Source organism: Photinus pyralis, unplaced genomic scaffold (assembly GCF_008802855.1).
Source record: "Photinus pyralis isolate 1611_PpyrPB1 unplaced genomic scaffold, Ppyr1.3 Ppyr1.4_LG2, whole genome shotgun sequence".
Taxonomy (NCBI): domain Eukaryota; kingdom Metazoa; phylum Arthropoda; class Insecta; order Coleoptera; family Lampyridae; genus Photinus; species Photinus pyralis.
The window spans coordinates 47839784-47865364 of record NW_022170403.1 but is presented as its reverse complement, the minus strand read 5'-3'; the positions used below and the strand labels follow the sequence as shown (position 1 = coordinate 47865364).

At 34.5% G+C, this 25581-nt stretch overlaps 1 protein-coding gene across 1 annotated transcript; it reads left to right on the top strand.

The window, feature by feature from the left end:
* Positions 1-791: 791 nt before the first annotated feature.
* Positions 792-25279, top strand: LOC116163607 (aldehyde dehydrogenase, mitochondrial). The gene is made up of 6 exons (XM_031477623.1): positions 792-1006; positions 23586-23831; positions 23889-24287; positions 24340-24590; positions 24643-24877; positions 24925-25279. Exons 1-6 carry the CDS (start codon positions 902-904, stop codon positions 25228-25230), a joined length of 1542 nt encoding a protein of 513 aa, XP_031333483.1. The 5' UTR covers positions 792-901; the 3' UTR covers positions 25231-25279.
* The last annotated feature ends 302 nt before the right edge of the window (positions 25280-25581 follow it).

Here is a 25581-nt window from a genome sequence, read left to right as displayed (position 1 = left end):
TATGGAACAAGAATTAGAATGTACCTAACTACATTTGGAAGTGATCATTGATTATTAAATTGTGTTTTTAATTTTTTAGTGCACTTTCACTTTCAAAATAAAAAAATGCACTTTTTCGCTCTTGATGTCTGTCTGTCTGAGTTACAAAAGCTCTGGAACTACACACTTACAGACTTGGTATTGGTGCCATTCGATCAGAAATTATTTCATGTTTGTATTCTCCTTAAGGCATGATGAAATGTCCATAAATAAGGGATATTAAAATTGAAAAAAACAAATTTGAAAGTACACTCTTCGCCCCTTGCTCACAAGCGGCTTAACGATTTTTTTTTTGTTACTATATATATCTTTCGTGCTGGATTTACTTTTAATTTACACAGAAAAAAAACTGAACTGAGTCCTTCAAAAAGAAGATAAAACACATTGATTATTCACAGTTCAAAAGGAAAATGTTCAGACGAGGGATGGACAACAGGGAGGAAATGACGATCAGTACCTATCGTAGATTTGGACATAAACGTTAGCAGAGCAAGTTTTTATTTTTTCTTTTTTAATTACATTCATAAAATTCATTTCAGTATCTATGCATGTAAATATCTACTGTTTACAAATATTGGTTATGCGGCGTTACGTAGACAAGGTTGGATTACCAATAAGTAACCTACGTATGCAGAAATTGTAACTTCCCGGTGCGCTGATTCGATAGTTGCGGTAGGAATCTGGAGCTGCATATGTGTGGGAGGGATAATAAAAGATTAACATGAGAGATGGCGCGTTAAAAATAAATTTATAAACGTTTTGTATCTACAAGTATAAAGTGCTGTAGTAGATGTACATTTAACATTTTAGTCAATACATATCCGTGTAAGACGTAGGTCGTTGTAGATTAGTAAGGTTCATCATGTTACGAGTGATTAGGAATGGTTTGAATAAGTTGCAAAAATTTAGTTATTCTACCGCCGCTATTCCTGAAGCAATACAAAAACCAGAAGTGCTATACTCAGGGGTAAGTTCAAAACGAGTAGGACAGTGAAATCTCATTCACTCCGTCCTCGCCTCTTTTTTGCGCTCTATTGTTTGTAATGTGTTAATGTTGTTCTCGATCGCGACCTTTCCGTAGTGTTCATTTGAACTTAAAATTCCATATTCAGATAGCGCACTGTAGCCTTTAGTACACTCCTATCTCTATTTACACTACCTATCTCTTAATGCAATTAGCAAGGACACTACATATGAAATTTTGATCCTATCATCATTCGTCTACGGGGTGTAATTTTAGAACAATTAATACGAAAATAAAGGTAAAACGTGCAATAAACACATCTCGCAACAAATTAAATTTCACTTTGCCCTTCAATTTTTTGCTCAAGTAATTTCAATTTTACTGATTATAATTTACATAGAGGATAGAGGTACTGTTTGCAATAATAATTAATCAGGTACCTACTACTGGCAAATTTTTTTCCTTTGGTTAAGTAACTTATTAAAAAATCATAAACTATTAAGATTGTGTAATAAGAAAAGATCGAATCATATGATAAAAATTCATTGTTACTTTCGAGCTCCTAGCGAGTTTATAATTTTGCGGTGCCTGTCCGTTAGCACGATATCTCGATAACGAATGGACCGATTACGATGAAATTTTTTAGGTGGATTCTTTGTCAAATTTGTAGATCGGAGTTCGCGAATTGGCAATATAGCCCAAAAAATAAGGAAGGCCCTTTTCTGTGAGTTATGAACCGAATTACATTAAATTCAATATGCGTATAGCTTTAGCCATATAAAACGCAATTCCAAAAGTTGAGCCTAATCGATCAACATTCACAGTGCCCTTTTCGCATCTCGACTATTTACAAACCGGATTGCAAACTTTCCTATTTATGAAAGCATTTTGGCGTCGCGTCGTCGTAATTATAGCAACTGGTAAGTTCCACGTACTGTCATGGAAACACACATGGTAAATATGTAGTCAGAAATGATCGATCGCCCAAAAAGGTTCTAATAGTACATTCATTATATATCAAGGTAGAGAAGTACAGTATTATTGCCTAAGCACCAAGATTACATCGCGAGGCACTTACGCCGAGGGGTGTAAGGTGCGAAGGCTATAATAGGCTTCTCTACCGTGGTATATATACTATTTTTTTCACTACTAGCACTTGAAGTCCTCTAAATTAACAGATTATATTGATAAGAAAGTGAACGGTTGTACAGAATTATTTGTTTCTTAATTTAACATGTCAATCAAGTACGTAGAAGTACAAGTCAAACAGGCCGTATTTTGTTCTGTCATTGAGATATTTTCAAAGAGTAATTTCGTTCGAATTTATTCAAAATGTGATAATTTTAGGTATGTAATTTCGCTGAAAATGGCGGATTGTGGCAATTATTCATTTTACAGAACTTGTCTAAACGTTTATTGAGCGAAATTTCGGGTTGTGTTTTCTAAAAGTGACAGCGTGACAGTTCTCATTATTGACTACTAGTTAATAATGTCCACATTATTAATAGTCTGGAAGCCAGACGAAAAAGCTGGAAGTAAGGTAGGGTGAAAATTTTTTTGCGGTTTTAGGTCACTAAATAGGTCTATTTTAAGAATCCGATTGATGCCACTCTGTCACCCTTGAGCATTTCGAGAAATTCAAGATGGCGCTCCAAAATGTCTACAAAAAATACAAAAATTAAATTTTTTAAAAATATGGGCATGTAGCACATCGATTTTAGGGTTTTTAAGCCTTCTGAATTTAAATTTTTAGTTAAAAATATGTTTGGGGGAGTTTTAGAGGAGTGGGGGATGTTTTTGAGGGGTTGGTTTTTCTATTTTTTGAATATTAATGTGTCGTACATCGATTTATATGTTTTTATGGATAAAGATCCCGAATTTCATATCAAAATGGAGGTACAGGAAGTTATTCAATGTTAAAAAAGTAGAACGACGCCGACAGACAGTCCGAAAATAACATAAAACGCGCGGTGCCCCGCGCCCGCGCTACACAACGACATAATTTTAATAAAAAGATTATAATTATAACAAGTGCGATACGTCTTTTTATAGGGTTTTTGGGGTGGAGATTACAATTTTGATGTCAAAATATGATTTTTGAATAAATTTAAATTCAGAAGGCTTAAAAACCCTAAAATCGATGTGCTACATGCCCATATTTTTAAAAAATTTAATTTTTGTATTTTTTGTAGACATTTTTGAGCGTCATCTTGAATTTCTCAAAATGCTCAAGGGTGACAGAGTGACATCAAACGGATTCTCAAAGTAGACATCCTTACGAACTAAAAACCGTCAAAAAACCTTCACCGTACCTCACTGCCAGGTTGCCAAAAATCCCAGTTTGGCATCCAGACTATAACCACTATGAACAAATGCCGAGAAAGCCTACTTTACAAGTGGAAAAAAGGTTAATAATCATGTAATCAGACGCTAGTAGTGAAAAAATATATTTTTTCTACAACTGTCAAAAAAACCTGTCATTTTCTGACGAATTTCGAAACGCGAAGTACTAGATTTTTAATCGGTTAATTAATAAGTAAGGTTGCTCTTGACAACGTGCGCGAAATCGTCAACAGTGAAAAAAAGTATTTCGCGCACGGGACAAAGTTGAACTTAAACAGCAATTTAATTAACAATCGGTTCAGTTGTAGAAAAAATATTGTATATAACGCTAGCGCGAAGTTATTTCGCGCATTTGACTGATATTTTAACTCGGCTTCGCCTCGTCAAAATACCTTCAGTCTCAATGCGCGAAATTGAACTTCGCGCTCTTGTTATATAAATAACTATTCGTACTTCCGAGACTAAAGTGACAACTTCACTCCATTATGACAAGTACTGAAGTATCACTTTTTGTCCCGCCGGGATTAAATTTGGACGAAAATCCCGGAAGGATGAAATTACTAACAAGGCAATTTCAGTAGGTTGTTCCACATTTTGTATGCTGCACTACTTCTTAAACGCATCGTACTGCTGCTCATATAGTTTTTTGGATTTCGGTGGTATCAATTCTTTACTTACTTTGGCTACTTTTTATCAATATCAAATACACCTTTGTCACCCACCACCAAAATTATGACACTAGCAATGACAGTTTCCAAATTATTTTTGTTACCATAGCATAGGGATTGTCGTACCAACGCAACGTCCCTATGGTAACTTGTTAAGCAGCGATTTTTTGAAAGAACGCGTTCTCTAACTCCATACATATTAAGTGTTTCAAGAATATTTAAACCATTCTTTCAGGAACAAAAACTCTTTTTAATCCCTTATTATTTAATATACTATTTTTTATGTCTTACTAACCTATCATAGCACATTTTATATCTGTGATACGCGGGCATAAAGTACCACTTTATGCCCTAGGGCATTAAGTATCACCATAGTAACTCATTTATACTTAATGACAAAACAAACAAATATTTGCAGGTCATTGAAAATTAGAAACGTCAATTATTAATATTGTCAATACCTACTAAATCACAAGATTGGCCTTATTTCGAATAGTTTCTGGAACTCCTTGCTCATTCACGATGAATTGAATTATTTAAAATTACGTTTGACGTTTGGATGGTTTCAATCACATTAACAAATTCGAACCACGCATACTCGATCAAACATAATGAATTATTTTGTAAACGAATTTTGACGAAGAAAACTATTTGTAAAACATAAAATTGTGTATGTACCGCACGAGCATAAACTGATGTTTATACTCTCGGGCAACTAAAAAGCTCTCGGGCCTAACCTCGTTTTTAACTCGTCGCCCTCGAGAATATAAACATAACTATTGTGCCCTTAATACATAAATAACCGAGTAAATAACTATTGTTTGTTCAGAATTTTTTCGGTCAGAACTTTATGACTAGAATAGGGATTTCCAATACCTACCTTTTATTCATCATTAAATGCGTCATGTTTCCTTTAAAATCTCATTGCAGCTTAACCATAGCGTCAGAATTATGCCTATTCGCCGAATGCAACCCAGTTCTAAGAAGAATACATATGCCATTAATTGAAGGTAACAATTTCTGAATAGCGGGTATTTCCCACTCCAGGTTGCCAATATAATCAGCAAGTGCGTGAAATTAAAAAAAAATTGTGAAATTCCAAATTCCAATAGGTATTAGCATCGAAAATTATGAAATAAATTGGAATTGGTAGATAGTATAAACAAACTGTAACTGTAAGAACGATAATCGACAATGCAAGTTTTGACGTGTGTGAACTCTTAATCTTAGGGTTAGGTATAGGTACTGTATTTCTTTTCATATTAGTTTTAAAAATTTCAAGTTATAATTTGATTTTTATAAGCATCTTAAAATTTATTGCATTGTAAAGATTATTTTGGGGCACATATTTTTTGGTGTGCCTAGGGGCGCAAAAAATTAAATCCGCCACTGGACAGAACTGTCACGCTATTTAAACAGTGACAGCCCCAGATGCAGCTGTAACATGGATGGGAGTAATTTTACGGTATGGGTTAAGAATAGGACCTGGAGGAACTCACGTTATGCGCGATATACCATGGCGCGAACAGAGTGTTGTAGTGCTACTCAACGGGTGAACAATAGGACCTGGGGAATCTAGGCTATGATGGAGAAAAGTAAGTGTGAGAGTCCTACGCTATGGGTAGGACCAGGGAGCCTTCTTCGCTATGAGAAACAATTCGAGTGAATTTTTATGGTTATCGGATTTCATTCCTCCGACATCCGCGACTACAGCGATGTGCGGAGGTGGGTTGCTTTATTCTTAAATAACGTTCAATTTATTTTTAATTAAAACAGACAAAATAAGATCGTTGAGTGAAGGATCTAGGTAGAGTGGTAATGCCTATATGAAAAGCGGTCATCCTTTCCGATCTTTTACTAAGGTAGTCCCTTCTCTATTGCACATCGCGCCTCTGCCCCTCCGAGTCCACGTTTTGCAACACCGACAGCTAACGCCACCGACAATTTCGACGGCGCTTTCCTTCTTTACAATTTACAAGTATTCAGTATTTTCGCCCAGCCGCCCTCTCCAACGAAATCAGTCTTTAGCGTAACTCCAATTGCAACTATCGAAAACCGTTGTAACACACGTAAACAAAATGAGTCATTCTATTTTCATGCAATTGTATACCTGCAAAATATCAGTCCCTTATCATAATTATTGGATCAGATACCTAATTAAGAGCAGTTCTAAAAGCAGCAGGTACGTACGGACGAAATTCAAAAAAGTATACCTACCTAATCACAAAGAAAAGTATCTCGTATCATTTATGTTTATGTATTTTGCGATTGTGCGTGTAAAGTAGGTATTGTTTAGAAATTTAAAGAAACTTATCCCATCACTATGTTTATTGCTGATGTAGCAATTTGCATAAACGCAAATATGATTTGCAACACTCATCCTACAATTTTAGGGCACTACCGACTTATTTTAAACCGATAACGATACTAGGTATAGGTACTCTCTCGCAATTAACGTGACAATTTGAAAAAAAGACAGTACCTACTGAATTTTATAATGATAGGTACCTGTGACTATGTATATTATCATTTATTTTATGTGTTTCCTTTATCATAACCGGGAAGGTCAAAGACAACTTGTTTAATTGGCGAATCTGCTGGTAACTTTATCTAGCTATTCTGCTATCATGATTAAAAGCTTGCTTTTGATGCGGCCGCTTGTTTTATATAGAATATACCTAGATATAAAATGTGCATTATAATACTTTTAAATAATATGTTTCGGTCACCGTAAACATACTGCTTCGATCATCGATCACAAATTAATTTTACAAGGGCCACATGCAGCCTCTGATACGGACCTACCGTAACCGTATATTTCGCCTGTTGCCCTCGCTTTGGCTCAACGCTGCTGTGCGCAAATTTAATAAAGCGATAATGTAATTGTAAGGTTAATATTGTGGTAGCGAAAATATGAAAATAAAATAATGCAATCCGGATCTGGATCGCCGACTTGGTTGTTGCCGTCGGGATCTGAGATCACTCTTGGCCGCCTATATCTCAAACCCCACGTTCACTATGCTTTTAACATAAGCATTGCCTCTCTACCTAGATCCTTCACTCAACGATAAGATGTTGTATCATGAAACTCCGTGTGCGGTTCGGGCGGCCTTCCACGCACGTAGAAAAAAAAATAATTGCCATTTCTTCCTGAATTAAAATTTATCAAATTACAGCTATCCCAATGGCTTGTAGAAAAAAAAGTCCGGTGATTATAAAGTGTTGGATAATACCTCAGTTGGCCACACAAACAATGAAAAAATGGCATAAGAAATACATTGTAAACTTCTAGGACAAAGTACAAGGTTAATTTCCTAATCAAATACTAAGTATTTAGCATTGCCGGTTTTGTAATTTTTTTCTCTGTCGAGTGATGTACAAACCCAATATGGCGTCCATAAGAATTCAGAAAGTTGATGTGATTGATAGCACCATCAGAAAGCTGAAAAAAATCACTAGGGGTGTTTATTAAGACTATTTTTTTCTACAACTGTCTAAAATACCTGTATGGGATCAAATAGATTTCAAATTACAAGGGGGCTAGGGATAGAGGATAGGCAACACACAATGGTCACTGAAATTTGCAATAAAAGTCGAAACTTTTGAGTAATTTTTGAAGCCCAAATATTAATTCTAACTAGTGGTCTTATCGGAAATTGATAGAGATATAGAAAGTCATTAAATGTAGCGATTTATTTTTTTGATAAAATTATTTAAGTCGTGTATAAATGATAATCTTGAATTTACTAAGAACGCGAATACTGGCCTTAGTAAAAAAATATTTAAAAAGCAAATCCGCACAATTTATTTAGTAACTAAGTGGATTAAAAAAATATATTACGAATTGCTTCAAATTATGAAATCGAGTATGAAATAAAACGTAATTTTTACTCAAAAGTTTATATAAAATATAGCGACGGAAGAAATGCAATACCTTCCATACAATGATGATAGGCAACTCAGGTAGCACTTTTACCTGGAAAATATTAACACCTAATGACCATTATACTTATATACTATGGTTTATGACCCTATTAGACCAGTAACAAAAGAATCTCAATGCCTCCATTTATTCGTCTATTAGTACCAACGATAATTGAACGATAATTAAAAAAATATTGTACGTCGTCAATAAATGTAATATTCAGGAGTAACAACGTCATTTTTTTAGAACCGTTTCATACATTTGATGTAGGTGTATTGTTACCTACTTATCAAAAAGCAATTTAATAATATCGATTACATAAAAATTATGTACAATTTGGACGATGTATTACACAGCGGAACAAAAAAAATAAAAATGTCTGCGGCACTAATTTTATTAATGAATTTTATAAACACTGGTATTTGAGATACACTATATGCATTTAGTTTTTTTGGATTGATTCTGGTTCTTGGGATAAACGAAACGTATTAAATCAATGGAAAATTTTAAACTACCCTTCTAAAGTTGTATTTATTTGAAGTTTGGTTATCTATTCATGGATTTAGTAGTAAACATTTCACTGATCAGCTATTAGACCAAAATTATCAGTTCGTCTTATTTTAAGTATCCGCGGTGATCAAAAAAGGATTGACATCAAGTCGCCTTCGGTGATATTTAAATTACATATGACTCCATGAAACAGAAGTTTCAAAACTGCCGCGACGTCAACTCTTTTTCGTAAAAGTTCTATTTGTCTTGAAAAATATGATTTCGCAACGAAAACCGTGTGTAAATGACCCCAACAATTTTTGTTATATATGTGGTAAATTTTGTTTACAAAAACAAAGAAAAATTATCACGGAGTTTGTACTATACGACACAAATTGAATCTGAGGCACGGTTAAGCTTTCTTTTAGTAATCAAAAATTTCTTAAGGAGTCATAAAGCTCCAGACTATGCAAAAATAGTCACTAAAATGCTTCAAAATTTTAACAAATTAGGAGCTAATATGAGCATTAAAGGCACTTTTTGCATTGTCATTTAGATAGATTCCCGCATAATGTGGGCGATTACAGCGAGGAACAAGGAGAACGGTTCCACCAGGACATTAGGGTCATGGAAGACAGATACCAAGGTCGATGGGACCGCCACATGATGGCAGACTCTTAGTAAGGGATTGTCTTGGGCAGAACCATGGCAGAAAAGCCTACAGAAAAAGTTTTTTGTGATTTTTCTTAAATTTCGTCAGATATTTTTGTTTTTGTTTCGTTCCTAAAGATCAACTTAATAAGAGTATTTTTTCAGTGCAAATTGGTATTTTTACTAAAATTTTTTATTGAAATAGTTAATAGTTTTTATCTCAAAAACTGGAGCCAATTTTACAAATCTGATATTTTTCCAGTATTCAGCACACTAGTCTGATACAGAATTGACTTCAATCTGCCATGCCGCAAAATTACTGTTCCCCAGTGTTATAGATAAACATAACGAATTGTTTGTTGTCGGCACCTTCTTGAATCTAGCAGCTCTGTTAAAAAACTGTTCATACAAAAATTGATAATCTTGTGTCTTACATACTTTAGGTGACAAATCTCAACGAAAATTTCAACCAGCAATTTTGTCGACCAATGAAATGCGGATTTCGTGTCACATTTCCATGACAACCAAGGAATTTATCGTCAATTTTTTGACGTAAAAAGGTAATAATGTTTTGACATAAAACGTCACTTTTTCGTTGAGGGTCACTATGGTGTGAAATTTTCTTACCGAATACCACAGTGCTTGAATAGAATTCTTTTCTTGCTCACGAATATTTTGCGAAAGTTCAAATATTTGTGAGCTCGAAAAGTTTCCGGAAATAGCAAGCACTAGTAGTATTGCAAGTGATAATTTTTTATTTCAGCATGTCGTTAGTAAAAAATTGTCAAAGTCCTCGTGTGAGATCGTGTCGAAGCTACCACATTCCCTTCGTCGGTACTCGCGTCCGACGTCCCTTGCATCCCCAATTTGCGTTTGAAGTTTTACTCTACCATCAGTAAGATCTTGGCGGAGGCCACCACATTCCCTTTCTCGGTACCCACTTCCGACGTCTCGCTCACTCGCAATTCGAGTTTGAAGTTTTTACTCCACCATCAGTTTTCAGATTGTTTTCAAAATGGTGCCGTTCTCGGTGCCGTTGGAAAGATCTTGTAAACGGACACAACAACTGCGTGGCGAAAATTTGTTTTTTTCCTGGGTACGAAATTAACCTCATTTGACAAGGCGCACGTCTGCGAGGGGTAGTTGACTTAGGGCGCCCAAAAGGTATCTTCCTCTGCGAATTTTGTTTCTGAAAGCTCGAATCGCGATCTCTCTTTCTCGTGTGGCTAATAGAGCTATGAGAAGTGCCCCAAAAATTGAGAACTATTTTGTGGAGAGTTATTAGCAAAATTTATCTAAATGCGAATTGTGGGTGAACGGGACTTCGGAAGCGGGTACCGACAAAGGGAATGTGTTAGCTTGCGATAAGATCTTCTTGATGGTGGCTAATACAATACTGATCTGCCACACAAAAATGCGCTGATTTCTCTTCGATCCCACACGAGGACTAATTTTTTAATCTACCTATGCTTTTGATAATTCCACTGTAGGTTTGACGGCTAGCCAAATAAACTATTTTCGTAAAGCATCAGGCGAATGTCGTGTTGGAATTGGAAAATTTCCGAAAATCTATTAAAACATTTTTTGTAATGAAAAATGAGTCATTTATTTTGTTGTAAATTAGATCAGAATTGAGATATATAATTTGATAAATGAGGGAAGGTTGAAAACGCAGCAAATACCGGGCTACATTGCGGAAGCCATGCGAAATATCGAAAACTGTTCATCTAATTGAAGAAAAGTACCATTCTTACATCCGCGCACCTGTGAAAATCGTTATCATATAAATTTAGAAACCTATGGGGCCGTAGTTTGATCGGATGTGATAATTGTTTAAATAAATTTGTGGTATGAACCACAAAAATTGAAGACCAGTTTTTCTTGTTCCGGAAATTGTTCCCTTCATTACCCAATTCCAAATCTCAAAAAGTCATTATTGTAAATCCCTATATATGAAGTAAGTAGGAATGATATCTTAGAAAGTAATAGTCCGGAGGATTAGCAAATAATCGTGCACTTTTGTATAGAAGCATTAATTTTGGTATACGACTTACCTATATCCCAACAGTCATTTTAAACATTAGAGCCACTCTGGCTCTCTGCCAGGGGGGCGTAGGGTGCCCATTTCAAAACGGCCGCTTTAGCAGTTCGGTAATACCTCTGCCAACTCGCAACCACTAGGGCTAGAACAAAATTAAAACACGGATTTTGTTGAGCACAAACTTAGCTAAAAAAATGTTGTATTGATATTTACCCTAAATGTATTGAATGTGACTTTTTTTGGGGTCAAAGTTAACCTGTATTGTTTTTCCCACAAAAAGTCGAGAATCTAGGCTTTCTTCACTCAAAATACTGTTTTTATTCATCTTTTTAGATGTATAGTTAAATTTATTAACATACATAAATTAAATTAAATTAATGAAATTGTGCGAAACATCTAATTTTTAAACAATCTGTATTCAGTTGCTATAAACTTTTAAAAAAAAATAGTCCGAACATTTTGTAGATAAAGGTCTAAATTTATAAAATAGTTCTTAAAAAAAATGTTTTTGTAAAAACAAATAGAGTTTTTATGGCGGGCGCTCTTATGGAAATTTACATTGGGTGCAGTGGGTACAGAAGACTCTTAATTATAATAATAATTATTCTAAAGCTACAATTTTCTTTTCAAACTACATATAAGATTTTACTATACGAAGAATAGGACAAAACAAATATTATAAAATTTCAATTTCATTAATTTAATTTAATTAATTAAATTTAATTTATGTATGTTAATAAATTTAACTATACATCTAAAAAGATGAATAAAAACAGTATTTTGAGTGAAGAAAGGCTAGATTCTCGACTTTTTGTGTTTGTACTCAACAAAATCCGTGTTTTAATTTTGTTCTAGCCCTAGTGGTTGCGAGTTGGCAGAGGTATTACCGAACTGCTAAAGCGGCCGTTTTGAAATGGGCACCCTACGCCCCCCCCTGGCAGAGAGCCAGAGTGGCTCTAATGTTTAAAATGACTGTTGGGGCATAGGTAAGTTGTATACCAACATTCATGCTTCTATGCAAAAGTGCACGATTCTTAAAAAATATCGCGTTTGTCGTCCGGACTATAATACATTAGTAATATTTTTATATAGGAATGTAGAGCTTTCAGCTATATTCAAAGGTTTCCAATATTAGTAAAACTGTAAAACATCAGGAGAAAGTTGAAATTCCATAGATCAGTTCCTTTTGTTGAATAGCCGCTATTGTAGGAAGATGAGGTCATTTGCAGGTAGCTTATGCCTGGTGAAACTTGTCGAATTGCACGATTTGTTGCCTATATAATTATTTGCGTAGGCGCAGCTTAAATTTTGAATAGCCTGTCCCTAGCCGCCTTAAATTTTAGCATTTTATTCCAGAAAAATATACTTAATGCCTGCATGAATTCCGTCGACAGTTCTGTCCGTGGCTGTAGATTTCAGCGCCGAGACTGCCTATAAAGCTATGGTTACTTTATTGAATAAGTTTTAAAGCACAAGGAAAGAATTTTGTTTAAAATGTTTGTTCAGGCACATTTCAATTTTGTTAGTTATGAAAATTTCAAAACGGGAAATATAAACAAGTATGTTAAAATCGAATTTAAAATGGAGTGATTGAGCTTAGGGGGTCCTTACCTAAAAATCTTAAAATTTTCGATATCTTTAATTTTTCATTCCGTAATCGAGACCTGTAGGATACAAGCGAGGATATAAGTATAACCAAAGAGTATATAACGTACTCTTTGGTATAACTCTCGGTATAACTACTTCATTTAGCTAGCCTAATCATACCGATTTTGTAAGAAAATTCCAAAATATCTGCTTCAAAGTGCTCTAAAGTGCTAAACAGTTCTGATTCTGATCATAAAGATAATGAAATCAATTCGATATGTTGTTTTTATGTTCAAGATCTTCATCAGGCATCAAATTTCTTTGAGATCAGAATTTTTCTTCGCGCTTTTTGGGATATATTATCTTGGAGTAAGAGTTTGGAACGAGGTCTTTTTAAGTGCTATTGTTGTTCCGAGGTCAACTAAAGGAACACGCGTGGTGCAGTACAGTGGAGTGGAGGTTCGACTGTACGGTCTTGACCGTCCCTGGTTGGTGATGTATAATGACGTTACGCTAAAAAGCACAATTCTCCTTACAATGCGCATACGAAAGAAACGTCAAAGTTGCAAGTTGTTAAGTAAAATGTAGGTTAGGTAATTGTGAAAAAGGCAGTAAATTGTTTTCATCACAGGTTATTATAATGAATAAACATATTCGTAATGTACCTACATTTAAACTCGCAGACTTTGAGGTTGTTATACCAAGAGCCATGTTTCGTTACAGTAGTGTAAAATCCGAAAAGGACAGTATAATAAGCCCCATGTTCACATACGTAACCCAAGACAATTCAAATACCTACGAATCGCCCATAAACGGGACGGCTACTACGGTGTTTATCACTGGAATCAACTGGGACGCTCCTACTGGCATAAGTATACAAATTTGCTTACAACAAATTGTGTTCATTCGACCTACTATTATAACGAGAATTTATAACGATCGGCTAACGATTATCTTTCGAACGACAGTCGTACTGAATATAGCTGTCGTTGAAGATGGAGTCGTTACCACAACGATATCGTTTGTTAACGACAATATACAGAATAGACCCCTAAATAACGTAAAATAGTGTTTTTTTGGTAGATAACCTGACCGTTTGGCATTTCTGATATAGGTATCATAGGTCCGATTATCGATAATTGACAATATCGATAAAATCGGTCCTGCGTTTAAACTTAACGTGCAGCTTATATATAGAAACCGTTAGTTTGTCCATCTACATAACGCACAATAATTTTTTTGGCAGATAACCTACACGTTTAGTTTAATGCTAATGATACAGAACAGGGATGAATATCAATAACCGGTAATATCGATATTATTTTAATATTAGAATAGAAACCTTAATAAGTAGGTACAATAACATCGCACATACCACGAGTTTGTGATGTCATTTGATCTCTTTTATACGCGAGATTAAATGACACACCCTCGGACACACCTCAACCTCTGGGTATATAACGTACTAATACCATTGTATAAAGTAAGGTAATACAATGCTAATACTCTAGGCTAGGCATAGTCCTCCTACGTGAATGATGTAACATCTACTCGTTCCCTTCAGTCCTTTTTATAAAGGGTTTACCCATTACCTACCACCGTAAATACATATTAAATACATATTTACGGTGGTAACGGTTTACCTCGGGGTTTACATTTAAAGAAATATAGCACCTAGTTATGATATTCCCTCCCCATTGGCGTGAAGGTTAAATATGAACTATGAACGTCATTAGTTTTTTGCTTACCCTACTCTTTTATGACGAGTGGAAATTATGTTTAATAAGCTTACCTAGCATGCAGAGAGGTATGGGGTATTTTCATTTAAGATTTTTACGTCATTGTGGTTAAAGGGGTGGGGAGGTTATTTTAATAAATAAGTCATTTGTATTCCCCCTGGTATTTTTTTAAAATATTTTTTTAATATACATAATTTAATATAAAAATTTTGCCATTGTAAGTTTTCAAAGGCCCAGGCTGTATAATAAAAAAAGGAATAACACGAGAATTTAAAAATACCCCACTGTTTACATTTTTTTCCGTTTTCGATCGGTACCTATTTTATGGAACACGGTGAAGTACATTACTTCTCCAGAAAATCTGTTTTGATAGCATCGCTCCACAGTCGCAAGAATGATATATGAAGAACACACGGAAAGTCGATATAGCTATTATCGTTCTCTAGTTCTGATTTTATACGAAAAACGAAACAGAACAAGGGCACGCTTTTGAACGGGATCCTAAACGATATAAATAAAACCAATATGTACCCAGACATAAAGAATTATACCATTTAAAATTCTTAAGGGTGCATCGAGGAGGATATAGAACAAAAATAGCATATATTATGTGGGTAGTATATGTTCGTTCATATGCTATTTTTGTATCTCCGGCGTACGGTGGAAACAGTATTGGATATTTCTTGATATTTTACGTTTTCGATCAAGTTTCTTATTTATTCCCAGTGTCTCTGTTCACTTTTACAATTAACACTATACAAAACTTCAAAATCCGCCAGGCACACACTCAGATATAAATCCTACAGCAGATTTGTTTTAAATTGTTGTACTGAAACACCCATAAAATTACCACTTCTTTAAATCACAATTGCCATCTAAACGTGGCTACTTAGGATTTTTCAAAATATAAAAATGATTGCCTAAAGGATTGATTTACATTTGTGTGTCTGTCTCGGGATTTTGCAGATGTCGAAAGGTGTTTTTTGTATCCGATCATGTTTTTTGTAGATATATGTTTGAAACTATCTTTAGTACTTGTGTTATTTTTAGCAAACGCCCCGAACAGTTCCATGTTTTTAGCTTAGAGAAAGCAAACCTCGGAGATAACCAAATAGTTTAATGATGTCATCATATGTATGGCTACAGTCGCTAACCAAAAATATCACATAATATAAATAATACATTTATCATTTTATCAACTTACTATCATATTATTCGAACTCTTAACTTATGTGTTAATAATTATTCATTTATTCACCAAAATTGTTATGGTACAATCGTTTCTAATCATTCGATTACGACATCGTTTGTGAACATTTAATTTAATGATGTAATACGGGAATAACCCCAAAAGCACAAAAATATTTTGGTGTACAGTTTCAAAGGACAAAAAATAAAAATAAATACATTTTAAACTAAATTTAAATTAAGATTCGAGTTAAGATTACAAGTTGAGCTAATAAATGGTAGTTTAGATATATAATAACTCAAAATGCCAAAAACTATACAAAAATAATAATTTTAAAATTATAAAAAAACAATAATTCAATAACTCAAATAAAAATGTACAGATCCTCTACGAAAAATACAAATACACAAGCGAGTACAATTTATAATCAGTTAATCACTTAGCAAGGACAAAGAAAAATAAAATAAACCTTAGGGAATTACTTAGATTAGGTAAAAGTTTACATCCTTTTCTGTTAAATAGTGCTGTGCCTCTTTTTTGAAATTTATTAGTGAGAATCGAAAAAAATCCAAATTTGGAACGGAATTCCCTGAACGCATTAGCCGTTCAATTGGTCCATTGTATCATAGAGTAAACAACGTTATTTACTCTATGATTGTATAAATAATTAGTCCTGTCGACCCAACTGTTTGCGAAAAGTTTCGCTTAACGTAAATCCCTTATAGGGATATGTATTTTAAGGTTTTCTAACAGAAATGGGCAGTCCATTAATCAGTTTATACAGGAACATAATGTCATACAGGAATCGACGCGATGCAAGTGTATTTGTGTTAATCTCAGATAATAGCACAAAATAATTATTTCCAATTGTGGTAAAGCTTAACCTTCGCACTTCTGTTCAATTTTTGATCACGTACCTAATATGTAGTTTAGCAAAAGTAACACGAAGTACTTAACAAATCAATGAATATTTTAGTGATTCTGGCTCGTAGATCCCGATGTGCTAAAGCCACCATCTTACAAAGATGGCAATTGGCGTTTCTTCTCGCCCCGTTTATCGAGTTTTTCTTGGAAACTCCCGCATGCATACTTTGAAGATGGCCTGTTTCATTGAAAGAATTAGAAATGTTTAAAAACTAAAAAAACTGACTGTTCGTCTGTAAAAATTTACAAAATCAAAATAGAGCTTCCATTTCTGTCGTGATTTCTGGGCATTAGTTACGTTAACTGGTTACGTAAAGTACATTTAGCATCTGTATACAAAAATATCAAGTTAATGGAACCCAGGATGCAACCTGTAAAAAAATCACCTACCTGTGATGCCGTACGACATTCCCGCGTCTTCTCAGCGTTGCTAAATAGGCCAGTCAAATTAGGAAAAATAGCGGAAATAATTGAACGAAAGGTAAAAATTGGTATAGAGGTACATTAGGGCTTATATTCGAACATACTAAAAGTCGGGACCAAAACTCCAATGACTCGAGCCGCCATCTTGGAAAAAAGGTGATCCAAATCACTTTTTCGCTGATATCTCGGTAACCGTGCATTCTAGCAAGTAAAGTTTCATATAAAAAAGAAAGATAATAAAATTTTGTATAAAAAAGATGGTATGCCCTTTTTTTATATTCTCGTTACTCACGTCGATATTCCACATTGAATATAGAGCATAATCTTTTTTCAGATGTAGGTGCATTACTTTCAGCGCTCGCGTGCTTTAAACATATGTTTAAAAAATTGACTGACATTGTTAAGGCCTGTTGACCACCTAAGAGAAGGAAATAATAATAATAATATATTTATTTTTCTACTATAGGTATAGCTGAATACAAAAGATACCTACATAAGGAAACTAAGAAAAATAAATATTGCCAAAATCCGAAGTCGTTTGAACTACTTGTAATGGATATGGGGCGTTTACAAAAAAAATATAAATCAAACTTGACTTCATTTCATAAAAAAAAAATACTAAAAATAATAAACTAAACTAAATAATTCCATTAGGAATTCGCGAAATGGTACATAGCGCTGTTCCAGTATCCCCACCTGAACTTTTTTCGTGAAAGCGGGATAGGTAGATATCTTTGTCATTTCGCGCGGTAGAATGGAATAAAGCCTTGGAGCAATGTATTGAGCACATCGTTTACCGATTGTTTTTTCAGACCTTGGAAAAAGTACATTATGGTCTTCCTGGCGTGTATATGAGAGATACAGGGTGGTGCCTAGCGCGACGCAGCATAGGGATTTCAATGGTAATTTCTTTATTGGCAATTACTAGCTCCCCTAATTATTTTAGAGCAAAAGTCTAAAGAAGTTTTTTTAGAGAAAAAAATACTTCATCTGTTCATACGATTACTTATAATTTTCCGTTTTTCAAAACCGTAGAAATTAACAAAATAAAAAGGTTCATTTTTCAATAAATCAAATATGCCTTGGAATTACCTAAAAAAACAGCGATCACGTTTCATTATTTGCCATTGACGTTTATTAAATGTATACTTGTTTATAAATTAGTTAATCATAAAACTGTTTATCATGTATTTAACCGACGAGAAAATTGAAATGTTAAAGTTATTTTATGCTGGAAATAATGCCCGCCAAGTAACGTGTGCATTTAGTGTTAAGTTTTTTTTTTTGGCCGATTCCAAACAGTAGGTACAAGATTACAGAATTAAATATAAAAATCGTTGGACGCATGGTATAAAGTTGGACGTTAAACAACGATAACTTAGATGCGATGCGCTTGTAGTTTGTTAAAAGATTCCCAAGCATCACTGATTTATAAATATCTAATTTTTTATTTTGCCGATTTCTACGATTTTGAAAAACGGAAAATTATAAGTAATAGTATGAACAGATGCAGTATTTTTTTCTCTAAAAAAAACTTCTTTAGACTTTTGCTCTAAAATAATTAGCTAGTAACTGACTATAAAGAAATTACCATTGAAATCCCTGTGCTGTGTCGTGCTAGGCACCACCCTGTATAAGGCTGTATAAGGATTCACTATAGCATAAAATACCCCCAGCCAACAATTCCATACATTAACAGTGATTGTATTAACGAGAAATACAAAACACACATCTGTTGAGTGAGCATACGATATGTCGTAAGTGTTTAATTTTAGATAAAAGAAAACTGCCCTAAAATGTCAACTAGATCAATTTTTTAAACATATTCATGTTTAAAAAAATGTCAACTAGATCAATTTTTTAAACATATTCATGTTTAAAGCACGCGAGCGCTGAAAGTAATGCAACTACATCTGAAAAAAGATTATGCTCTATATTCAATGTGGAATATCGACGTAAATAACGATAATACAAAAAAGGGCATACCATCTTTTTTATACAAAATTTTATTATCTTTCTTTTTTATATGAAACTTTACTTGCTAGAATGCGCTATTACCGAGATATCAGCGAAAAAGTGATTTGGAGTACCTTTTTTTCCAAGATGGCGGCTCGAGCCCTAGGAGTTTCGGCCCCGACTTTTAGTATGTTCGAATACAAGCCCTAATGTACCTCTATACCAATTTTCAGCTTTCTTTCAATTACTTCCGCTATTCGTGGAAATTTGATCTAATTTGACTGTACTAAAACTGTGCTATTAGTTACCATTCAACCTGTTTACTTCCCCTCAAATTTAAAATGAGTTGAATAGCTTACGATCCATGGTCACAATTGTTGCAACAACTGGTGCTATGGACTTTAAGTGTTAAACTGTTAACGTTAAAATTATTGTAAATTTGATGGTGCAAAAAAATGAACAAAAGCACCACAAGTTCACAACACACACATTGAGACTACTATACATACCTAGAGGGAAATGGCCGATGTTTTTATACCCTTGAATTAATAATAATTGCATATTAATAACAATAACAATTAATGTGCGCTACGTTTGCGATATTCGCCCTCCTTGTTTCAATGTTAAAGGATAAAGAGTGGCAATCGATGGATTCGAGGGTGCATCTCTTTTGATTGTTATAGCAAATCTGTCATTATCAGCGAACTTAGTAATTTGCTGATGATAGCTTTGCTGTTGAAAGACGTACCTATCTACTTTGTGTACTAGTTTTATTGTCTTTTCTTGCAGTTTTTGTTTCCGCTACCTTTCACAGTTTCGTGCCGTATCAAAAATCTGTTTTAGATACCATTTCTAGTATCATAAATTTTGAAAGACCTTTTGTGACTTGCTTCGAATAAAATACACCTACATAATTGCAAGACAAAAGCTATATCTTTGTTTCGAGCTTTCTTTTATCGCTGGCGAAGTAACGAAGCGTGTAGGCAGATCTCGAAATCTCTAAATAGGTACATATAGCGATTTATTTAGATTAGTCAGTCATTACCGCAAATTATAATTTAGGTACTGTACTTAAATGTCTTAAATGTGCATAACGTGTGTTGTGGATTGGTATTATTAACTTATAATTTTGTGTTGGTGTCTGTCTATTCGTCTGTCTGTCCGCCCGCCTGTCCGTCTGTCTGCCCGTTCGTCTGTCTGTCCGTCTGTCCGTCCGTCTGTCTGTTCGTGTGCACGATAACTTTTTGTAGAAACGTCTGATCGCTTTGAAAATTGGTAGGTACACATGTTCTTAAAGTTATAAGAAGGTCACTATTGTTTTTCAGTTACGTAGGCTAACGGGTCAAAAAGTTTCAGCCCAAAAACCGCCCGAACCTCCTAAATCTTTTATATATATCTTTTATAATTCTTGTTACAAAGAACTGTCAGTGTCAGTAAATATTCCTAAACCTCAAGTAACTATATGCAGATGCAAAAAAATATTGCGCATGGGCATTCCAACTTTTGTATTTGCTCAATCCAATTTGTTTATTTGTTAAGATATTTAAGTGAAATGTACATAGGCACCTCGAGTAAAAGTAAAACCTATGATCTTGGTAAAACTAACGCTAATCAAAAAAATTTGTTTCGCGAAGGCGCAAACCGATTTCTTTTATTTGTTAAGATATTTAAATGAAATTATGTATGCAGGCACCTCCAGTAAAAGGAAAGCTAATACCGGATCAAAAAATTTGTTTTGCGCATGCGCCTTCCAATTTTTTTTATTTGTTAGGTTATTTAAATGAAATGTGTTAAAAGCTATGCTGATCTGGTGGGACAGAATCAACCATTTAAGATACCTATGTTGTAAAAATGATGGATGCGTGAAGCTCTCGAGGATCGTTCGGTATTCAGTTGTATCGGATTTTTGAAATTTATAATTTTGAATTGCCGTCTGTCTGTCCGTCCGTCTGTCTGGCCGTGTGCACGATAACTTTGTGTAGAAACGTCCGATCGCTTTGAACATTGATACACATGTTCTTAAGAAAGGTCGCTATTGTTTTTTGGATACGTAGACTAACGGGCCAAAAAGTTACAGCCCAAAAACTGTCCAAACCTCCAAAAAAGGTTTTTTTTATAATTCTTGTTACAAAGAACATATGACTGTCCGGTTTTCTGTGTTAGTAAATGTTCCTTAAAGCCCAGGTAACTATGCAGATTAATAGTATTTTACATTATTAGCCAGGTAAGTGAGTTTTTACTGGCGATAGGAGAAGTTGACTGGCGAGCCGTCAGGCGAGCCTGTCATCTCCTAGAGCCAGTAAAAACTATTACCTGGCGTATAATGTACAATATTTTATTTGTTACTCATTTGTAAACAATAGTAAACGTAAATAATTAGTTCTTAAATTGATCTCGAAGAAATGTTCTAAAATATCATGTTATCCATGTAACAGAGACTTCGCATTAATTCTGGCCAATGAAATTACTAGATTACTAACTTGTAAAACGTTTACAGGTCAGCTGTCAGTTTTACAAGTCAGTAGCGTTTAAATATGACGTTTACCCGTTTGCGTTTTGTCTTGTTAATCAACGTTTACAACTGAGTAACAAATAAAAATAAATACGCAAATCACCTTTTATATTTGCTCAATCCCAATTTTTTTATCTGTCAAGATATTCAAATGGAATTTTGTACGTAGGCCCCACAAATAAAAGTAAAACTGATACCGATCCAAAATTGGTTTTGCCTATGCGCAATCCTATTTTTGGTATCTTGGTTAGTTATGAACCGACTTGCATGAACTTTTGTACGTAGGCACCTCGAATAAAAGTAAAACTAATGCCGATTCAAATATTTGTTTTACAAGCTATACTGATCTGGTGGGACAGAATCAATCCCTTAAGGTGTGTTGTAAAAATGATGTATGCGCGAAGATCTCGAGGATCGTTCGGTATTCAGTTGTATCGGATTTTTATACTTGTAGCGATAATCTGTTATCGGTCATAGCCTTTGCAAATGTCTAAAGGTTGTACATGGGCTTTATATGGTATGTCATAATGAATTTCTAAAAATGGCACAAAATTAGGAGTATAGTTGAGAGGGCACCCGGACAGACACTGAGACAGGACCCGTTCATCGGTTTTAAAGTACATTTAAATCCCTATATGCCACTACGTACAGTATAAGCATATCACACACACACTGCAACTGAAATAGTAATTCTTTTAACAAACTGATCGCGTTTCGCCAGTTTATGATGTTTGCAGAGTATTGAAGTTTTCAACATCGAGCGCTTTTGTTATTATCAATGTACCTAGATACTTATTTATTTAATTGTTTGTTTACTTTATTTTGTGTACTTGTGTAGTAGTATATTCTTTAGTCATTTACCTTTACTTGTTCATATTTTATCTATGTTTAATGTTTTGTCTTTTTTTAACTAAAATTTTAAATTGTTTATAATCCATATTATTCTATTCTAGCTACACGCGGTTTTCCTCGTTTTTTAGTGCACTTTCACTTTCAAAAAATAGAGAGTGCATTTTGCGTAACTTTTGTTTATTTTTGTGTGCCGTACATTGTTATATTCGTAATAAAAAATGCTATTCAATAGATACCGTACTTATGTACTTTCGTTACGGACCATATAAAAAAATAAAGTGATGATGATTTCTCCGAAACCAAACGTTGCATTAAAAATTGAGCTCTACCTAAACCTGTAATATTTGTTATTGCATAGGATGATTGACTTAAAAATAAATTGGTTGTAGAAATCCTATTCAAGTGATATAGAAGTGCATTTTATAATCGTAAATAACGTTTTGCATGGGTTTATTTGATTTAAACAATTATATATGTCAATTTTTCAGTATTCGATAAACCAATACTTCTACTTTTTCTAAAACGATATCATAATCGGTAGGTCTGAATACCAAAAATAAGTAGGCACCTACATTTTCTGGTGGATGAATAGGTTCACTAGCTAACTTCTGAAACAGTTTGTGGTTTATGACTTTCATTTGATAAGTTCTCGGAACAGCAATTTCCTTTAGAATGTCTCATGATACAAATCATGGAATGTCTTAGATATGATACAAAATATTTAAAAAAAGCCGCTCTTCGACGTAATCGTGACAACGCGCAGAGAAAAATCTAGTAATTCAAGAAGTAAGTACCATTGACCTTCTTTTAAACGGAAACGTGGTCAGTTTTCGGCTAGCAAGAGTACAGATAATGAGTAAATGACTGTAACGATATTGTCCACAAACCATATCCTCGCAATATCTTCGTGGAAATCTTTATAATTATTTCTTTTTCGTAATAACAGTGAAGATATTTAGGCAGGATTCTTTGAACTGTCATATACGATTTGATTCACGTAACGGAAAATACGTTTTACTATTCTCAGAAGGCACCATCAGCTTTTACTTATTTCCGATAATTAAGATACATTATGGGAATCTATCGTGACGATTTAGGAAAGGTTGTTTAACCTCGGTCCTACATTCAGCTTTTAATAAACATCAGGAATAATCTATTATACGTTTGGGTTTGTTTATTAATTGACTGTAAGACATCATCTTATCATTGAGTAATTAAATCCTTCACTCAACGATCTTATATAAAAAGAGACTCGATTGTTAATTTTAATTCTTTAATTACAGATATTTATAAATAATGAATGGTACAAGTCAAAATCGGGCAAAACTTTTGAAACTATTAATCCATCTACCGGCGAAGTAATCACCGAAGTCCAATATGCATCAACAGAAGATGTAGATTTAGCAGTAAAAGCGGCAAATGACGCATTTAAACTAGGTTCGCCATGGAGAACAATGGATGCGTCAGAAAGAGGCCGTCTGATATACAAGTTGGCGGATCTCCTAGAAAGGGATGCTGCATATATTTCGGTAAGAGATAGGTATTATCAGAAGATTTAGGGTTTTTAAAAAAAAATGATAATGTAGAGTTTGGAAACTTTGGATAATGGCAAACCATACGCTATAAGCTATGCAGTAGATTTAGGAACTACAGTTAAGGTTTTGCGGTATATGGCCGGTTGGGCAGACAAAAATGCAGGGCAAACTATTCCCACGAATGGCAACATATTTAGTTACACGCGGCATGAACCCGTGGGCGTATGCGGACAAATAATTCCATGGAACTTCCCCATGCTGATGCTTTCGTGGAAAATTGGGCCTGCTCTTGCAATGGGCAATACTGTTGTCTTGAAACCGGCGGAGCAAACTCCTCTTACTGCGCTGTACATTGCACAATTAGCTAAAGAGGCCGGATTTCCACCAGGTGTTTTGAATGTTGTACCTGGATATGGTGATACAGGGGCTGCTATTGTTGAACATCCCAAGGTTAGTGTCAACAGTTAGGCACACAGGAAAAGAAACGAAAAATATTTTGCAGGTGGACAAAATTGCATTTACTGGATCTACAGAGGTAGGTTTGAAAATTCAGCGAGGTTGTGGTTTGAGAAATTTGAAACGAACTACTTTGGAACTTGGCGGTAAAAGTCCCAACATTATCTTGGCAGATTATGACATTGAAAAAGCAGTTCATTTGGCACATGAAGGAGTCTTTTTCAATCAAGGACAAGTGTGCTGTGCTGGAACTAGGGTATTTATTGAGGAGTCAATTTATGATGAATTTGTAGAAAGGTGTGTTTTGAGGTCAAATTTGTTGTGTTCAATAACTAGTGATGACTTGCAGGTCTGTAGAAAAGGCCAAACAACGAATTGTTGGCGATCCATTCGTGAAAACCACCCAACAGGGACCACAAATTGATAAAACACAAATGGAAAAAATTCTTAGTTATGTTGATATTGGAGTAAGAGATGGTGCAAAACTGCTAACTGGTGGTAAGCGAGTCGGCGATAAAGGATATTTTGTGGAACCTACAGTGTTTTCCGATGTGACTGATAATCATAGACTCGCACGCGAAGAGGTAAGTGCAATAAAATATGATTGAAACTGTGGCTGATTTCTTTATAGGTATTTGGACCTGTACAGCAACTGATGAAGTTTAAGCGGCTGGATGACATTATTGAAAGAGCTAATGACACGAATTATGGACTTGCTGCTGCTATTATGTCAAACGATATTGATAAAGTAAATTACCTTATTCAAGGAATACGCGCTGGTACTATTTGGGTCAACTGTTATAATGTATTCTCCCCGCAACAGCCATTTGGTGGATTTAAGGATTCTGGACACGGTAGAGAATTGGGAGAATATGGACTTCAGCAATATACAGAAGTTAAGACCGTAGTGGTGCAAACACCACAAAAGAATTCGTAAGAAGTGATGGAATTATTATGGCTATATGCTTTTTACTACAAATTAAGGATGAAGTACTCTTAATTCTGGTTTCCTAAATGTAAAAAGAATAACTTTTTTTTATTGATACTCATACATTTATATTGTTTTGTATTTTAACTACATAATTTTAAATAAAAAAAAATGCAATTAGTTCATTTGTAATCATTTTTTCAGGTATGTACCAACTTTCGGTCTCTGCTCAGTAGTGCCTTGCATGACGCAGATTTATAAATTATAATATAATGCTCAACTCGTAGTGTACAAATATTTACTTCCCTGATAATTTTCAAGGCAGTGTATTTTTGTAGAAGAAAATAAATCCCTACATTT

Bases quoted from the DNA above. Each gene is read 5' to 3' on its own strand.
- LOC116163607 (XM_031477623.1), top strand. From the start codon at position 902: ATGTTACGAGTGATTAGGAATGGTTTGAATAAGTTGCAAAAATTTAGT. The intron at 1,007-23,585 runs GTAAGTTCAAAA...CTTTAATTACAG, and splicing joins CAGAAGTGCTATACTCAGGG to ATATTTATAAATAATGAATG. The intron at 23,832-23,888 runs GTAAGAGATAGG...ATGATAATGTAG, and splicing joins GGGATGCTGCATATATTTCG to AGTTTGGAAACTTTGGATAA.